At 32.5% G+C, this 13,653-nt stretch overlaps 1 protein-coding gene across 4 annotated transcripts in view; it reads right to left on the reverse strand.

The window, feature by feature from the left end:
- LOC107445150 (sodium-dependent dopamine transporter-like) overlaps positions 1-13,653 on the reverse strand; it is a 165,457-nt gene that overhangs the window by 37,945 nt on the left and 113,859 nt on the right. For all 4 annotated transcript variants that reach the window (XM_043053562.2, XM_043053561.2, XM_071182138.1 and 1 more), the window contains exons 3-4: positions 11,289-11,528; positions 8,354-8,485 (exon numbers count right to left, since the gene is read on the reverse strand). In XM_043053562.2, the coding sequence (XP_042909496.1) occupies positions 8,354-8,485; positions 11,289-11,528 (372 nt within the window). The remainder of the gene's footprint in view (positions 1-8,353; positions 8,486-11,288; positions 11,529-13,653) is intronic.

Consider the following 13,653-nt stretch of genomic DNA (forward strand, 5'->3'; position numbering starts at 1 on the left):
AAACCATTTCAGTATATATATATANAAATCATTTGGAAATTCTCTTTGGTTTGAATCATGGTTTTTAAGTCGTATACTTAAACCCTTTGACGCATAATTTTTATTAATCATAATTTCCATTTTTTTTTCATTATTTTGTATTAATTTAGGTCAAAAATATTGTATTTAGCATTTTTAATAATTAAATACAACATGAAACATCAGTGTCTTTCTCTGCATTAACTCTTTAAATGCCACGCTAATTTTACATGGCTTGCCCGTCTGGCCAAAAGGATTTTCTCAATATGTATTGCATTAATTTCTTCAAACCATTCTAGTAACGATAATAATATTAAAAAATAAATTATAAATTTACTCGAATTATGTGTTTTGATAATCTTGGCTTCGGCGGTCACCGGTGAACCACGTGGTGCTACGAACAAATTCAGTGCCGGTCACCGTTGACCCCCATGGCATTCAACGTGTTAAATTGACCTGACACATGAGGAAAAAAGAAAGAAAAAATTAAACTGGACAGAAAAAAAGATTTAAAAGAAAACAATGCCAAAATAAACAAATTTAAGTCGATCATGCAGAAACAGGTCAAAAAATGACAAAGGCCAAGTTGAGTAAAAAAAAAAAAAACCAAAGCAAGTTTAATTTGAACAGAACAGAACAACAAAAAAAGGTTACGCTGGACAGAAGCAAGACAATAACAAGTTTAAGCTGAACAAAAACAGGACAAATAAATAAAAATAGACTAAGCATGGGAGAAACAAGACAAAAACAAATTTAAGTAGCAGAAATCGGACAAAAAAGAGAAAAAGAAAGGTCAAGCTGGGCGGAAACAAGACAAGAACAAGTTTAAGTTAAGAAACTAAACAAAAAAAATTTAAATTGGGCAGAAACAAGACAAAAAACAAGTTTATGTTCAGCAGAAACAGGACATAAAAAAAAGAAGAAAAAAACTAATTTAAGCAGAAACAAGAAAAAAGAAACAAAAAATTATGCCGTTCAAAAACAAGACAAAATTTAAAGATACTGATAAGTAATCTGAGGCACGTCATGTGAAATGATTTTCTTTTTATACTACATATGGTCAAAAACTATGGCTCTCGAACCACATGTGATATTTTTAATGCTCGAGGTGGCTTGTGGATTAAGTGCGGGCGTGCGAAGTGTTGGAGCAGAGTTTGCTGATCATTGTGCTATCCGCTTCCAGTGGCTTTCTGGTCTTCCCTTTTAAATGACTAGAATTTCAAGTATTACGAAATTTAAAATCGTACAGATAAATCTCAAGAGAATCTATTTGCCATGAAACTGTGGCAGTAATTTTATTTTAATTTCCTACTATCCAACCTGCTCGCATTTTCAGTTCTTTAATTAGATTTTAAAAAATAGGACCATGGTGACTCTGTTATTAAAAAAGGGTTACATCATTTAATATTTTAACATCATTCAGTATTTACATCAAGGTTCTTTCCATCCATTTTTCACCGTTTGCAATGTAAATTCTTTGCAACTAATTTTAAATTGACCCAAATTTTAACAAATCGTGGAAATTTTAAGAGATATTTATTTCGTTTCCATCTGCAGACCAGTGGAATTTGTGCTTGCGGTGATGCTGATGAAGATGCTGAACACATTCTTCTTCATTGTAGTCTGTATGCGAGTGCCCGAACGAATTTAAAGACTGATTTGAGACGTCCTTCTATTTGTTGGCCACCTGTCTTATCAGAACTGGTCAAAAGTATTGAAAGTCTTGCGGCCTTGCGGAATTTTGTTTTTAATGTAAATTTGTAAATTTTTCTTCTTTTTGTTTTCTACTTACAACTGTAAGCCTCATGCTATACTTTGTGGTGCATGAGGAGTTTTAAGTCGTTTAAATAAATAAAAAAAAAAATATTTACATCACTCAATATTTTAACCATTTGAAGCAGAATTTTATTAGACATATTTTTCATGATTTTTTCCATTATTTTGTGCTAATTTAGATCGAAATAAGTAAAAAATACTATATTTAGCGTTTTAATTATCTATGGTTATGAAATACGACATGAAACACCTATGTCTACTTCTGCGTTAAAGGTGAAATCTTCCACACACGGCTCACATTTTCAAATAATGATTTGCTTACTTTCAAATAATAATAATAACTTTCAAATAATAATTTCAAATATTAATAATAATTAATCAAATTTGCACTTATTTGCAGTAGTTCAGATCTAAGAGAAACAGTTATTCATCATTGAAATTTCTTCAACTTACAAAATAAATTATTGATAATTTTTTTAAATATGAATGAAAAAAAAATATTTCAAGCTACTTTTTTTTGGATTTTATATTTTATTAGAAATATAATTCCTATAATCTGACAGATTTTTTAAGTAACTATTAGAGTGTTTTATACAATTAAAAAAAGACCAAAATATATTTTTGCTATCAAAGAAAAAATATACATAAAAGGGTCACCGGTGACCCATCTGCATCAAAGGGTCAAGCAAAAAACATGTTAATTAGTTTTAAGAACACTTTTGAAGGATACCAAAATAAATTGGCACTTCTGGTGAAAAAAAGGCGCTTTTTCGTTAAAAATACTAAAAATATTACATTAGGCAAATGAAAGTTTCATTTGAGCATGCATTTTGAAGATTATGACACCCAGCAGGGCATTGAAAAAAAAATTTCGAGCTGGCTTCCATGCATTTTGGATTAGTATTTTTCCTCCTAGAAAATATTGTACGCTTTTTAATGTACATCCGCCTGTTCATTTAAATATTCATTTATAAGAATTAATTTGAATTTTAAGTTAGAACACTGCGGAGGAGGAAATTTCTTTTATTAATGATGGTAAAGTTGAGTTCAGCTGTTCCAATTAGTTTTACGTAATAACATGGTAACTTAGTTACTTTTTGAAAAGGAAGCTGCTTGTTAAATTTTTTTTCTGTTAATGAGAAACCAAAAGCGGTAATTTAAATAATACCAAATTTTCCTCGTTTTTTGTATCAAAATACTAAGAGTGAGAAGGTAATAAATGTCAAGGTCAGGACAATAAAACTGAACTGATGGCCATGGATTAGGTAATTTGCAGTTTTATGAACTGGCACATAATTTATACGGTAAAGGTTTACTTGATTAAAGTTTCTCCAGGGGGGATGCATATTTAAAGCGTAAACTTGATTTTAGAAATAATGCAAATTAGATACATATGACTATTTTTTTACCCTTAATGATTTTAAGACATGCTTAACGCAAAAATCTTAATTTTAAAATTTTTATAATTATTTTGTTGCAATGAAATAAAAAAATTTCTGAAATTTACTTTAAAAAATCTATTTATGTCATATTTATAATGAAAAACAAATCTTAATTTTTCTTCCTAATTACAATTATTAAATAGAAACCATTAATCTAATTACAACCATTAATTAGAACTTGACGACTACAATTTTTAAGGATCTGTAAACCTCGCAAAAGTAACCAATTTAGGCATTTTTTTTCCCTTTCGTATTGTATAAAGCCGTGCAACAAATGAGTAGTCAAAAACGTACCTAGTATTTTTTTAAAAAAAATTTAATAACTTTATATAGTAGGGGAGAGTGGGGTCAATTGTAACAGGGTACGATTGTAACAGAGCAAAAATTTCGAGTGTCGGGCTCTAGATTTGGTTCCTAGGTGGAGCACAAGGTGTATTTAATAAATCTACATGTACACCCCTACTGGCAACCATTTTTATGTACTTTTGAAAGAGTTACGTCACAAAAGATATTTTCAAGCTACGTAAATACTTTTTTTGGTATTAGATTATTATATTGTAACAAAGTAATTTTGTTTAAACAAATAAAAATTATTAACCGAATATGTAAGTGGACACCTTAATTAACATTTCAATGAAAAAGAATTAGTTTTGTTAATTAACTAGCAATGTTTTTAACAAATGAAGCTGAAATGGCGTCTTGGGGACGATTGTAACAATAAGTAAAGGCACGATTGTAACAGCTGAAAATAAATAATCTTATGTTTAAGAACCATTACTTAACTCTTTAAGAACCACCAATAGTTTCCTATATAATTTATATTATGTTGCATGTGCATTATTTAATTTGTCACCTTTCACAGCATAAATTAAAATTTTACACCCCTTACAGTTAAAAGTTTAACCCTTTAGGTCTCCGCTCATTATTATTTTTACTCCTAAAATATCACTGTTATTTTGATCAATAAAAAAATATATCACAACTGTGAAAATATGTATAATTAACTATGTTTTAGTTGAATTTATGAACTGTTACAATTGACCCCTTAAGTGGGGACAATTGTAACAAGTGCACGACTGTCAAAAATTGTTAATAACTAATATAATAACATTTAAAATCAGGTATTTATTTTTTTTCTAGTAGAGGATAGTCTACTTTACTCGTCTGTCAGTTAATACTAATAATATATTGGATTTTTTGTTAGTTAAAAATAGTTAAGTAAAAAATTTTACAATTGACCCCACTCTCCCCTACTAAATTTAGTATCAGCAGTAATTTCAGTTTACCATCGATTAAAATAATTAAATAAAAGAAAGAAAAAAATACCAAAATGTATGTTTTGCAAGTAGCTAAAGTGGAGAATATAATTCTATGCTTCTGTGTTGCATCAAACTGGAAAACACAGGACGCACCACTTTCGTACTAATTCAAATCGCCCATCGGAAATTACCACCACGTCCTTTGAAAGTGTTGCATCCGACGTTTTTAGGTGACAAAAATGAAATTGTTTTCTTCTTTTTAGTTTTGTGTCTGTTAGTTTGTTTATGTCGGAGAGGTGGTTGAAATTCCGAATGGTGATAAGCTCGCTATGGCAATAATATAGTTACAAATTCTGTTGCCAGCGATCAAAATATAATTTAAACGTGCATTGTCATCTAACACATAACACCAGACCAATTTTTAGCAATTTCGGTTGGTGATTAATTTTATTTCTCATTAGTGAGTGACCACAGTGCTGACGTAAAATATCCTCAGTCAGGCTAACCGTGGGAGGATTTCGTGGTCTTCCTCTCCATGTAACACAAATGTGAGTAAGTTCCATCAAAAAACTCCTCTACGAAGGCAAATTTCTCTCATTGATTGATCCAGGAGTTCCCTTGTCTTTTGGATCGGGTTCAAAATTGCAAGGCTTCGGAGTTGAACGTTAGTAGTCGTAAACCCAAAATTCAATGCTATCAATGCTCAAAATTAGGCTGTTCAATGACGATTATAAGTAAATATAAATTTTTCCATAGAATTTAAATGCTCTAGCTGGTAGGAAACACCACAAACTTTGACTATTTCCAATTAGCAATTTATTTGAAACAATGACAAATATGGTACGGTATTTCGGTTAATATAGTTAATATAGACTTAATAGTTAATATAGACTCTATAGTTAATATAGTTAATATAGACTATTAACTATAGACTCTATAGTTAATAGTTATATAGACTCTATAGTTAATATAGACTTTCGGTTAATATAGACTTAATTACCATGAAATGAAATTATTTGCAGCTAGTAGTTTAAACGAAACAATGACAAATTCAGCATTAGCAAATTTTAAAGAAGCAAATTATAAAAGTTATGAAAAAATGAAAAATACGATGGCAACCAAAGCTGACGTCGTCCAGAAGTCCTTAAAATGCAAAATCTTTTCTACCGAGAGAGCACGACAAATATCTAAATTTTGCTCTCTCTGTACCCCAAAAGTTTTGCAAGAAGCCTAGGAAGAGAGACATACAAAAACAAAATATAAAAGTAAAATACATAAATTAATTACAAAAGATTAATTAAAAACAAATTCCCTTGCCGAAATAAAAGCGCACTACACTCTGAAAATTCTTCTTTTCTCTCTTTCGGGACTTGAAAAACCTTTGCGGTATAGAGAGAACAAAATTTAGATATTTGTCGTGTTCTCATGATAGAAAAGGTTTTGTATTTTTGTGACTTCTGGGGCTGGTACCCCCTGACGACGTCAGCTTCCGTATGCCTGTTTTAGGCAGAAGGGTGCTATCGTTCTTGTTTTCCAGTGGCGCCATCTATGGCCAAGAACTAGACTTCTGCCACACCCATACGCCACGCCCGTTTAAAGGGCGGACCCATTCATGCATCCATTCATTCATCCACAGATCGTATTTTTGACCTGAATCAGAGAACGATCGATCTCAAATCCAGTACCCCCAGAGGTAGCTTCGGTTTTCATTATATTTTTCATAATTTTCATTGTTTTCTTTTTTAAAATTTGCTATTAGTTTATTAGTTAAATTGTAGAATTTCTGCTGCGTTGTTCCACTTTCCTTCGAAATTTTAGTTTTTAACTGTCTCTTTTTATTACATATTCTCTCTTTTTATTACATGTTTAGCATGGTATTTTCGGTTAACCATTATAAGACGTAATTAACACAAAACTCGACTATTTATTAGTTGAACTTAGACCAATTTGCTTAAACTTAAATGAGCTAAAAAGATCAATCGAATCTGTCTGGGAAGTAAATTTATCGATCGAATATTCGAAATAAACTTCTGGAACAACTTGAAGATCAACGTTCACAATTTGTCGAAGCGGTGAACGTAATCCTCGAGACAAATCCTCCGCCTTTAGGAATTAGTTGCGTTCTCAGGGCTATAGAGATTATTTGGCCAAGCATTTATTTAATGTTGGTTAGTAAAAGCTTTTGCAGAGCATTAAATTTTGATGTTAACGATGTTGGTGATGAAGGGAAGGGTTTTAGATTCTTTTTTTGGATACAACGTTGCCACCGAGTAACTTAAATTCTAGAGATTAGGGGAATAGTTTAAAATATATAAACTGTTGCTATTAAGGTTTATTTTGAAGGAAGCAGAATGTAGTTAATTAAAGATTTATTACGACCGCCCATTAGGTAAAATGTTCTTATCCAAATGGTTTTATTAAACTCGTCACTGCTAAATAAATTAAGTACCACGAGTTAAGTTATGCGCAGAAGATTGTTTTATCTCTAACGCTCAGGATTAAATTAAAAAAACTTTCTTAAAAAAAATACACAATGGTGAGGTTGCTAATTGTTTAGAAATGGTCGAATAACTCTTGAAATTATTATGTGAATTACACAACCGATTAATATTTCTCCAAGTAACCTACATCTACCGTAATGGGGTACATTGCACAAATCAAATTTTTAAATATACGACTTTTTTGAAATTTGATTTCTCAGGAACTATTCGACCGATTTCGCTCAATTTTTGCATTTTTCACTTAAAATTACATTAGTTAAAATGATGTCAATAACTGCACATCTTACTTTTCAAATTGTATTTAACTATAAGTATTGTTTTGTGTGCCTTCGACGTTTTTAAACCTTGTTCCTTTAGTATGTAGTTTGATTTTGGAGGTTGCGGCTGTGAATCATTCACCATGTGCAACTTAGGATAGAGTATACTGCGCTTTGAAGACCTAATCAAAAAACAACATAAATGAAACACAAATGAAAGTACATAAATGAACATACTATAATGTCAGTTCTATAAACAAGACCCTTCCTCAGTGTCTAGACATCAAATGATGGTAGATGATGGTTCTGTAACCAAATGATGGTTCTATTTCTTATCTCCCTTTTTATTTTCTTCCTCAAACTTGTTCCTCCGTCCCTATTGCTTAAACTACTTTCCACGTGTTTGTCTCTTTACTACCTGGACCGTCACTAAGTGTTTAGATTCTAAGGGAGGCTATTTCTTATAGAACTGAAACTATATTTTGCCCATTTATGTACTGTTTGTCTAAGATAGGTACTCTGACCGCCACTAAGTCTGCGGCAGTCTGGTGCTATGGAAACAAGAAGAGGGCATTTTAGAGAGGGTAGCTTCGATGAAGAGGTCTCCTTTTCTCTCGCCGAATCCAGTCCTAAAGAGGGACCCCGCACCCCTACTTAAAATAATCATACCTCGTTACCATAGTCACCGCCACAGCTCCAGACGAATGTCTGGCAGAGTACCTATCTTAGACAAACAATACTTTCACTTGCGTTTTATTCACGTTGTTTTTGCTTACATTCATCATACTTTTCCTATAAGTCTTTCACAGGTTTTTTTTTTAACAAACATTTAATAAAAGAGCAAGGTTGAAGACATTACGATGATTAGAATTGAAGAACACTCTGAAATACGACTTTAAAAGTTGTTTATGAAACTTACATTAGGTAGAGGTTGCAGACATGTATTGCATCAGATGGAGGTTACTTAAAAACATATTAAACGGGTATGTAATTTGCATAATATTATCAGGAGTTACGGAATCATACCAGGAAATGAACAATAGAAATTTTGGGGAAATATATAGGAGATCAAAAGGTATTGAGTCAAAAGGAAATACTACCTTTAAAGATAGGACATATTTTCCAAACACTTATTGGTCCCTGTCTGTGATACTGGCCCAATGCCAGTTCCATATAGAAAAGTGGCATTGCACCAAACACTAGCATCAGGAGGTACGGTATAAGAAAAACGCCTGTAAGGGAAGAAAAGAGAAAAAGTTTTAAAAAAATGCATTCCAAGCTTGTACTTGACACTTTCAACTCCACCCTACAAAACATCTTTCTGTAAATTTTTTACAGCTTTGCAACGAGCTTTGAACCGATTGTGATATTTCTCCCTTTTATAATTGTACCAGATATTTTTTTTATTATTTTGCTTTAATTTTGTACTTCCGGTACTTAAAATTACTTCAGTTTGGCGCAGTAATACTTTTTGTAGCAATAAAATCCTCATCCAATTCAATTCATTTTTGCAAATCTCTATTTTTTAACAGGAGAGGAAGGGATGCCCTGTGCCACCTGCTTTAGTCAAACGTTCTAAAGCGGGGAGGTAGTGAATTAAATTCTCTTCGTGTTGTTGCATATCTCCATTGCATAGACCTAAATCAGGTCTATGAAATCTGCCACTCCAAGAAAGTCTAATACTAGAATTGATTATGAAAAGATCCTGTCTGGAAAGCTCCAGATAATATAGTGATGATGAGGTGTGGCTTGATGGTCAACACACTTCACAAAGGTTGGTAGAACCGTTTACCCATTTGAATAAGACAGAGATCTCAAAAGTCCACTCAGAAGCCTGGTAATGGCTGTCTGATCCCGTCTACAAACCTTGAGTGATAAAGTACCTCAGGGCACTTTCCTTGGTACCATTGGTGAGCAGGTGGGATGGTACAAGAAGAATTTTCAGCTTTTTTAGCTCTTGAGAACAGCTCCAAATGAGTTAGGGAATCAGGTGTGTTCAACGGCTTACCATCACCCTATTTGGCCAAAATATACGCCGTCTCATTACTATAGTTTTATTTCTTTTGTTGACCCTGCATTTTCTTAGCACAGAGCCCCCACATCTCTTGTTAAGGGAAAGAACTTTGTAAAAATGAATTGAATAGGATGTGGAATATATTGGTACTGAGAATTTATTGGCTTACTGGGCCAAACACAAATGATTTTACGTACTCAAAGTACCAAAATAAAATAGAGAATTATATTAAAAAAAGTCCAACACAAAAATAAAAGGGAGAAATATCACTATCGAACTCAATTTTACCGAGAAGTTGTGAAAAAAAAGAATGAATAAAAGATATTTTTTTAGGGTGGGTTTAGTACAAATTAGATGGTCTTGTGCTGCTTTTCATGAATCTCGCAAAGGCTTAAAAATAAGTGAATACGTATTAATAAAGAATAAATGGTTACGAATTTATAACGTGGTATTTAGTCTGAATTGTTGCTATATGAAATTTTGATACATTCCTTAGATCAGTTGCAGAAATCTCTGAGTATCTGTATTAACCTGTGGTACCATAGAAAAATTTCGACAATTTAACTGCAGAGTGCGCGGTAAAATATTTGCATTCGAATTTTGCACTTGGTAGGTTCCCAAGCTTTAAAAAAGCAAAAATGTAGAATATTGTAATATTATACGTTACATTATGCATGATGAATTAACTAAACTATTAAAAGAAAGCACTTAACATTATTTTAATGAAATTAATTCGAGAATAAAGAAAACCCAACTTAAGAGGATAAAAGAAAACTTAACTGAGGTGAAAGATACAGGGGAGAATTTTTCTTCTTTTTTAAATGCTTGGTTTATTTTTGTCTGCCAGGTCAAAATAAATTCATGGAGGTCTCCGACAAGACATCAGACAAGACCTCAGTAACATCAGACTGAGCATACACATTGATTACAGCTCTTTGGTAGGACTTAAAAATCGAACTCAGAATCAATAGTTTCTAGCAAAAAGTGTGATTTTTGCTCCCACTGCATCAAATATCCCTACTTTTAACATTGCACCTTCTGAAATTGAAACTAGTTTACCAGTTTTAATGCAAATCCGGGGATTTTTGTTATTTATTTTAGGATAAAACACGAACAACTGAATTCAGGAGTGATTTAAGCAGTATTTCATGTCTGTAGAATATATAAATTAGCACAGTGTGAGCCTATCGGTAATAGCTTTCAAGTCAAACAAACTTAAGACATTTTGGAATTCCAATGAAAAAGAAGGAAAGTCATACATTGCTGGAATCATTTTATTTCCGTAATTCTCGTAAATGATTGACTTCACTCCTTCTTTATAACAACACAAAAGTCACCAGTTCGAAAGAAATAGAAAAAAAAGTAAGTATCTCATCAGTTCTTCCCCAATTGTTTAATTATTTTGTTCAATAAATTTGGTTCAATCATTTTTCAATTTTCTGATTGCATTTTCTTTTTTTAACTGCTATAAGTAACTTTAACTGCTATAATATATGCAAATATGCCACTTAATTTTGAACTCAGACGGCTGGTCGACTTCTGTCTTTGCTGTTGCAGTTCATTTAAGTCGCACTAGAGCTGCGCAATTGGCTATTAGCGATGGTCTGGGAAACATTCCTGAGAATAATCCGAAGACATGCCATCACAATTTTGATCCTCTGCAGAGGGGGTGTTTTCTGTCTTTGTAATCTTCTCCTAATTACAACACTATTAAATGAAGGGAGCCACTAGGAGATGGGAATAACATGGCTTTTTAATTAGCAACTTGCTGCATTTACTGACTGTAACTGTATTGGCTTAAAAATCGAACTCACCGTGGAAGTGTGAATATTCCTAATCCTACTACTCATAGTCGTTGTTTAATTAAAAATTGAGAAATTGAGCACTTTCACGTAGCACTTCGTGTGTAACATGCGCAGCTCAGTTATTAAGGCACAATTTTGATTCTCCACACAGTATACGTGAATGAGTGGGATGTAATATGAAAATGCTTAATCTCTCTAGTACGAACAAGCACTTACCGCCTCCATTTCTGTAGCAGAGGTAAGGAAATCGCCAGACATTGGCGAGGTCCACGGCAAAGCCGATAATCGAGAGGAGAAAATCGGCCTTTTTACTCCACGTTGGTCGATCATCGGTTTGAGTGGATCGATGATCATCTTCTGATGAGTGGTCACCCTGAAGCGTCGTGCAAGCTGCGGCGGCTCCATCGCTCAGCAGCTCACAGGTCACCTTCTCCGGAGCCGTGGTGCTCAGCTGCCCTAAAAAAAAGAAGAAAAAATTATTTATTAATGACCATTGTAGCTCTGGGGACGGAACACTTGCCTCCAGTTGAGGTAAACCGGGTTCGCATCCCAGTGATGGCTAGGATGCAAATTTCGCACTCTTTTCACATCGGCCACAGTGCTGAAGTAAGTCATCTTCAGGGGTAGACGGATCATGGGTTAAAGTCTCATTGCCGTTAGGCTAACCATGGGAGGTTTTCGTGATTTTTCTCTCCATGCAAATGTGGGTTAGTTCCATCAAAGAATCCTCCACGAAGGCAAATTTCTCTCATTAAATTTATCCAGGAGTTTCCTTGTAATCGGGATTGAATTCAAAACTACAAGGCTACGGAGTTAAAAAATTGGTAGTCGTAAACAAAAAAATTGGATCATCTGTTCAATGACGGTTATAAAATAGAATAATAGTCATTGTCAAATCAAATATAGCCATTATCAAGTCATTAGCCATTATCAAGTGAAGTATATATTCTCGTGTAATACAATACATAAGCATTGCACGAGCTTGAAAGGAAATATCTAGCGAGACACTGAAAAACCTTACAATTTTTGAATTTAAAAACATTTGTTGGCTGTCTGTATGTCTTGAAAGTTAATTAAAATTCCGACTTTTTATTAATTTCAATAGTTTTTTGCAATGGTCAAGCTAAAAAGATCATTTGTATTTTTTTTTATATTTAAAGTCTTTAATATTTTCTAGTTTATCCTGAATTATTTAGGCCAATTTCATTACCACTTATATGCCTTTAAAATATTTACATAAAATCTTCACTTCTCTGGAAGTCCTTGAAACTGAAAAATTGATTTTATACCTCCAATTTTCGACCTATTTTTATATTTTTAATTATTCAATATTTTTAGACTTATATTTTTAAATATTTTTGCTCACTTACCTGTGTTTTAAAAAATGGCAAATGACATTTTTTCTTCAGTTCAAATAAGATTTACTATTGTTTCCTTTGGTTAAACAAGATTTTTTTTTTACAATATTGAAATTATGATAAGTGAGAAAGTTGCTCTACACCTTACCTATTTTTAGTATTTTTTTTAATAAACTACAGCTCTTTCGAAAAATATGCCGATATGAATCATTGGTCAGATCTAGTTCCCCTCTTTTTTTCGAAACAGGAACACATTTCATTCAACTAGAACAATCTTATTCAAATCAATTGGTTTAACCATAGATTTGGATCAAGTTAGAACCACATAAATCCTTGATGCTGAGATAGCATACAAGGGCTAAAACTAAAAGTTAAATTGAATCAATGGACAATGCTCTGTTGGTAAAAAATGTATGGTAAAAAATTTTTGAGTTTGGTGAAATAAATTTTAAGTTCCAATAATCAATTTCCTCAAAACTAAGCTAATCATCATTGGAAATACAATAACGTTTTCAATTATCAATAGATTTAATTTAAAATGAACAGAATGTACGCTAGTTTTGAGTTAAATCTGTTGAAAATTAACGCATTAAGTTTTTCTTGAGAAATTTTTGATCAACAATTCAAATCAAATTTTCACAACTTTTGCTTAATCAATTAATAATAGACTTTAAAATAAATCAAAACTGCGTATTTATCATTTACCAAAAATACCCGGTGTATAAGTCGACCCCTTTATTTTTGATTGCGTAACAGCAAATTTCTAGTACGTTGCAGTGGCGTACGCAAGGGAGGGGTTTAGGGGTTTAAACACCCCCCTTGAGCTTAGACAAAATGGCAAAACTAAAAATTTTAGTAGAAATTATGCGAGCTATTATTTTTTAAGACTATATATTTTTATGTGCCTTATGCCTACTTTTTTTTCTCATGGTATTTCTCAGAATACAGAAAAAACATTTACTATAATAGGGTTGTACTTTTGAAACCAAAATCACGTGATATATATATATTTGCTGTTCTTGGATCTTTAGGATGTCAAAAAGCTAGAATTTAACAATTTTTAATTACTTTGAGAGAAAATCACGACCTGAACTTAGTGAGGTGACAGCATCTAATACCAATGTAAGTTTTTCTGTTGTACAGAAATGTGATACTTCCGTTGAAGAAAACGTTTCTAGCATAACAAAATCTGATGAATGTGAAAGTGGCCCTCAAAGTGTTAC

This window comes from Parasteatoda tepidariorum, chromosome 6, assembly GCF_043381705.1.
Source record: "Parasteatoda tepidariorum isolate YZ-2023 chromosome 6, CAS_Ptep_4.0, whole genome shotgun sequence".
Classification (NCBI taxonomy): Eukaryota; Metazoa; Arthropoda; class Arachnida; order Araneae; family Theridiidae; genus Parasteatoda; species Parasteatoda tepidariorum.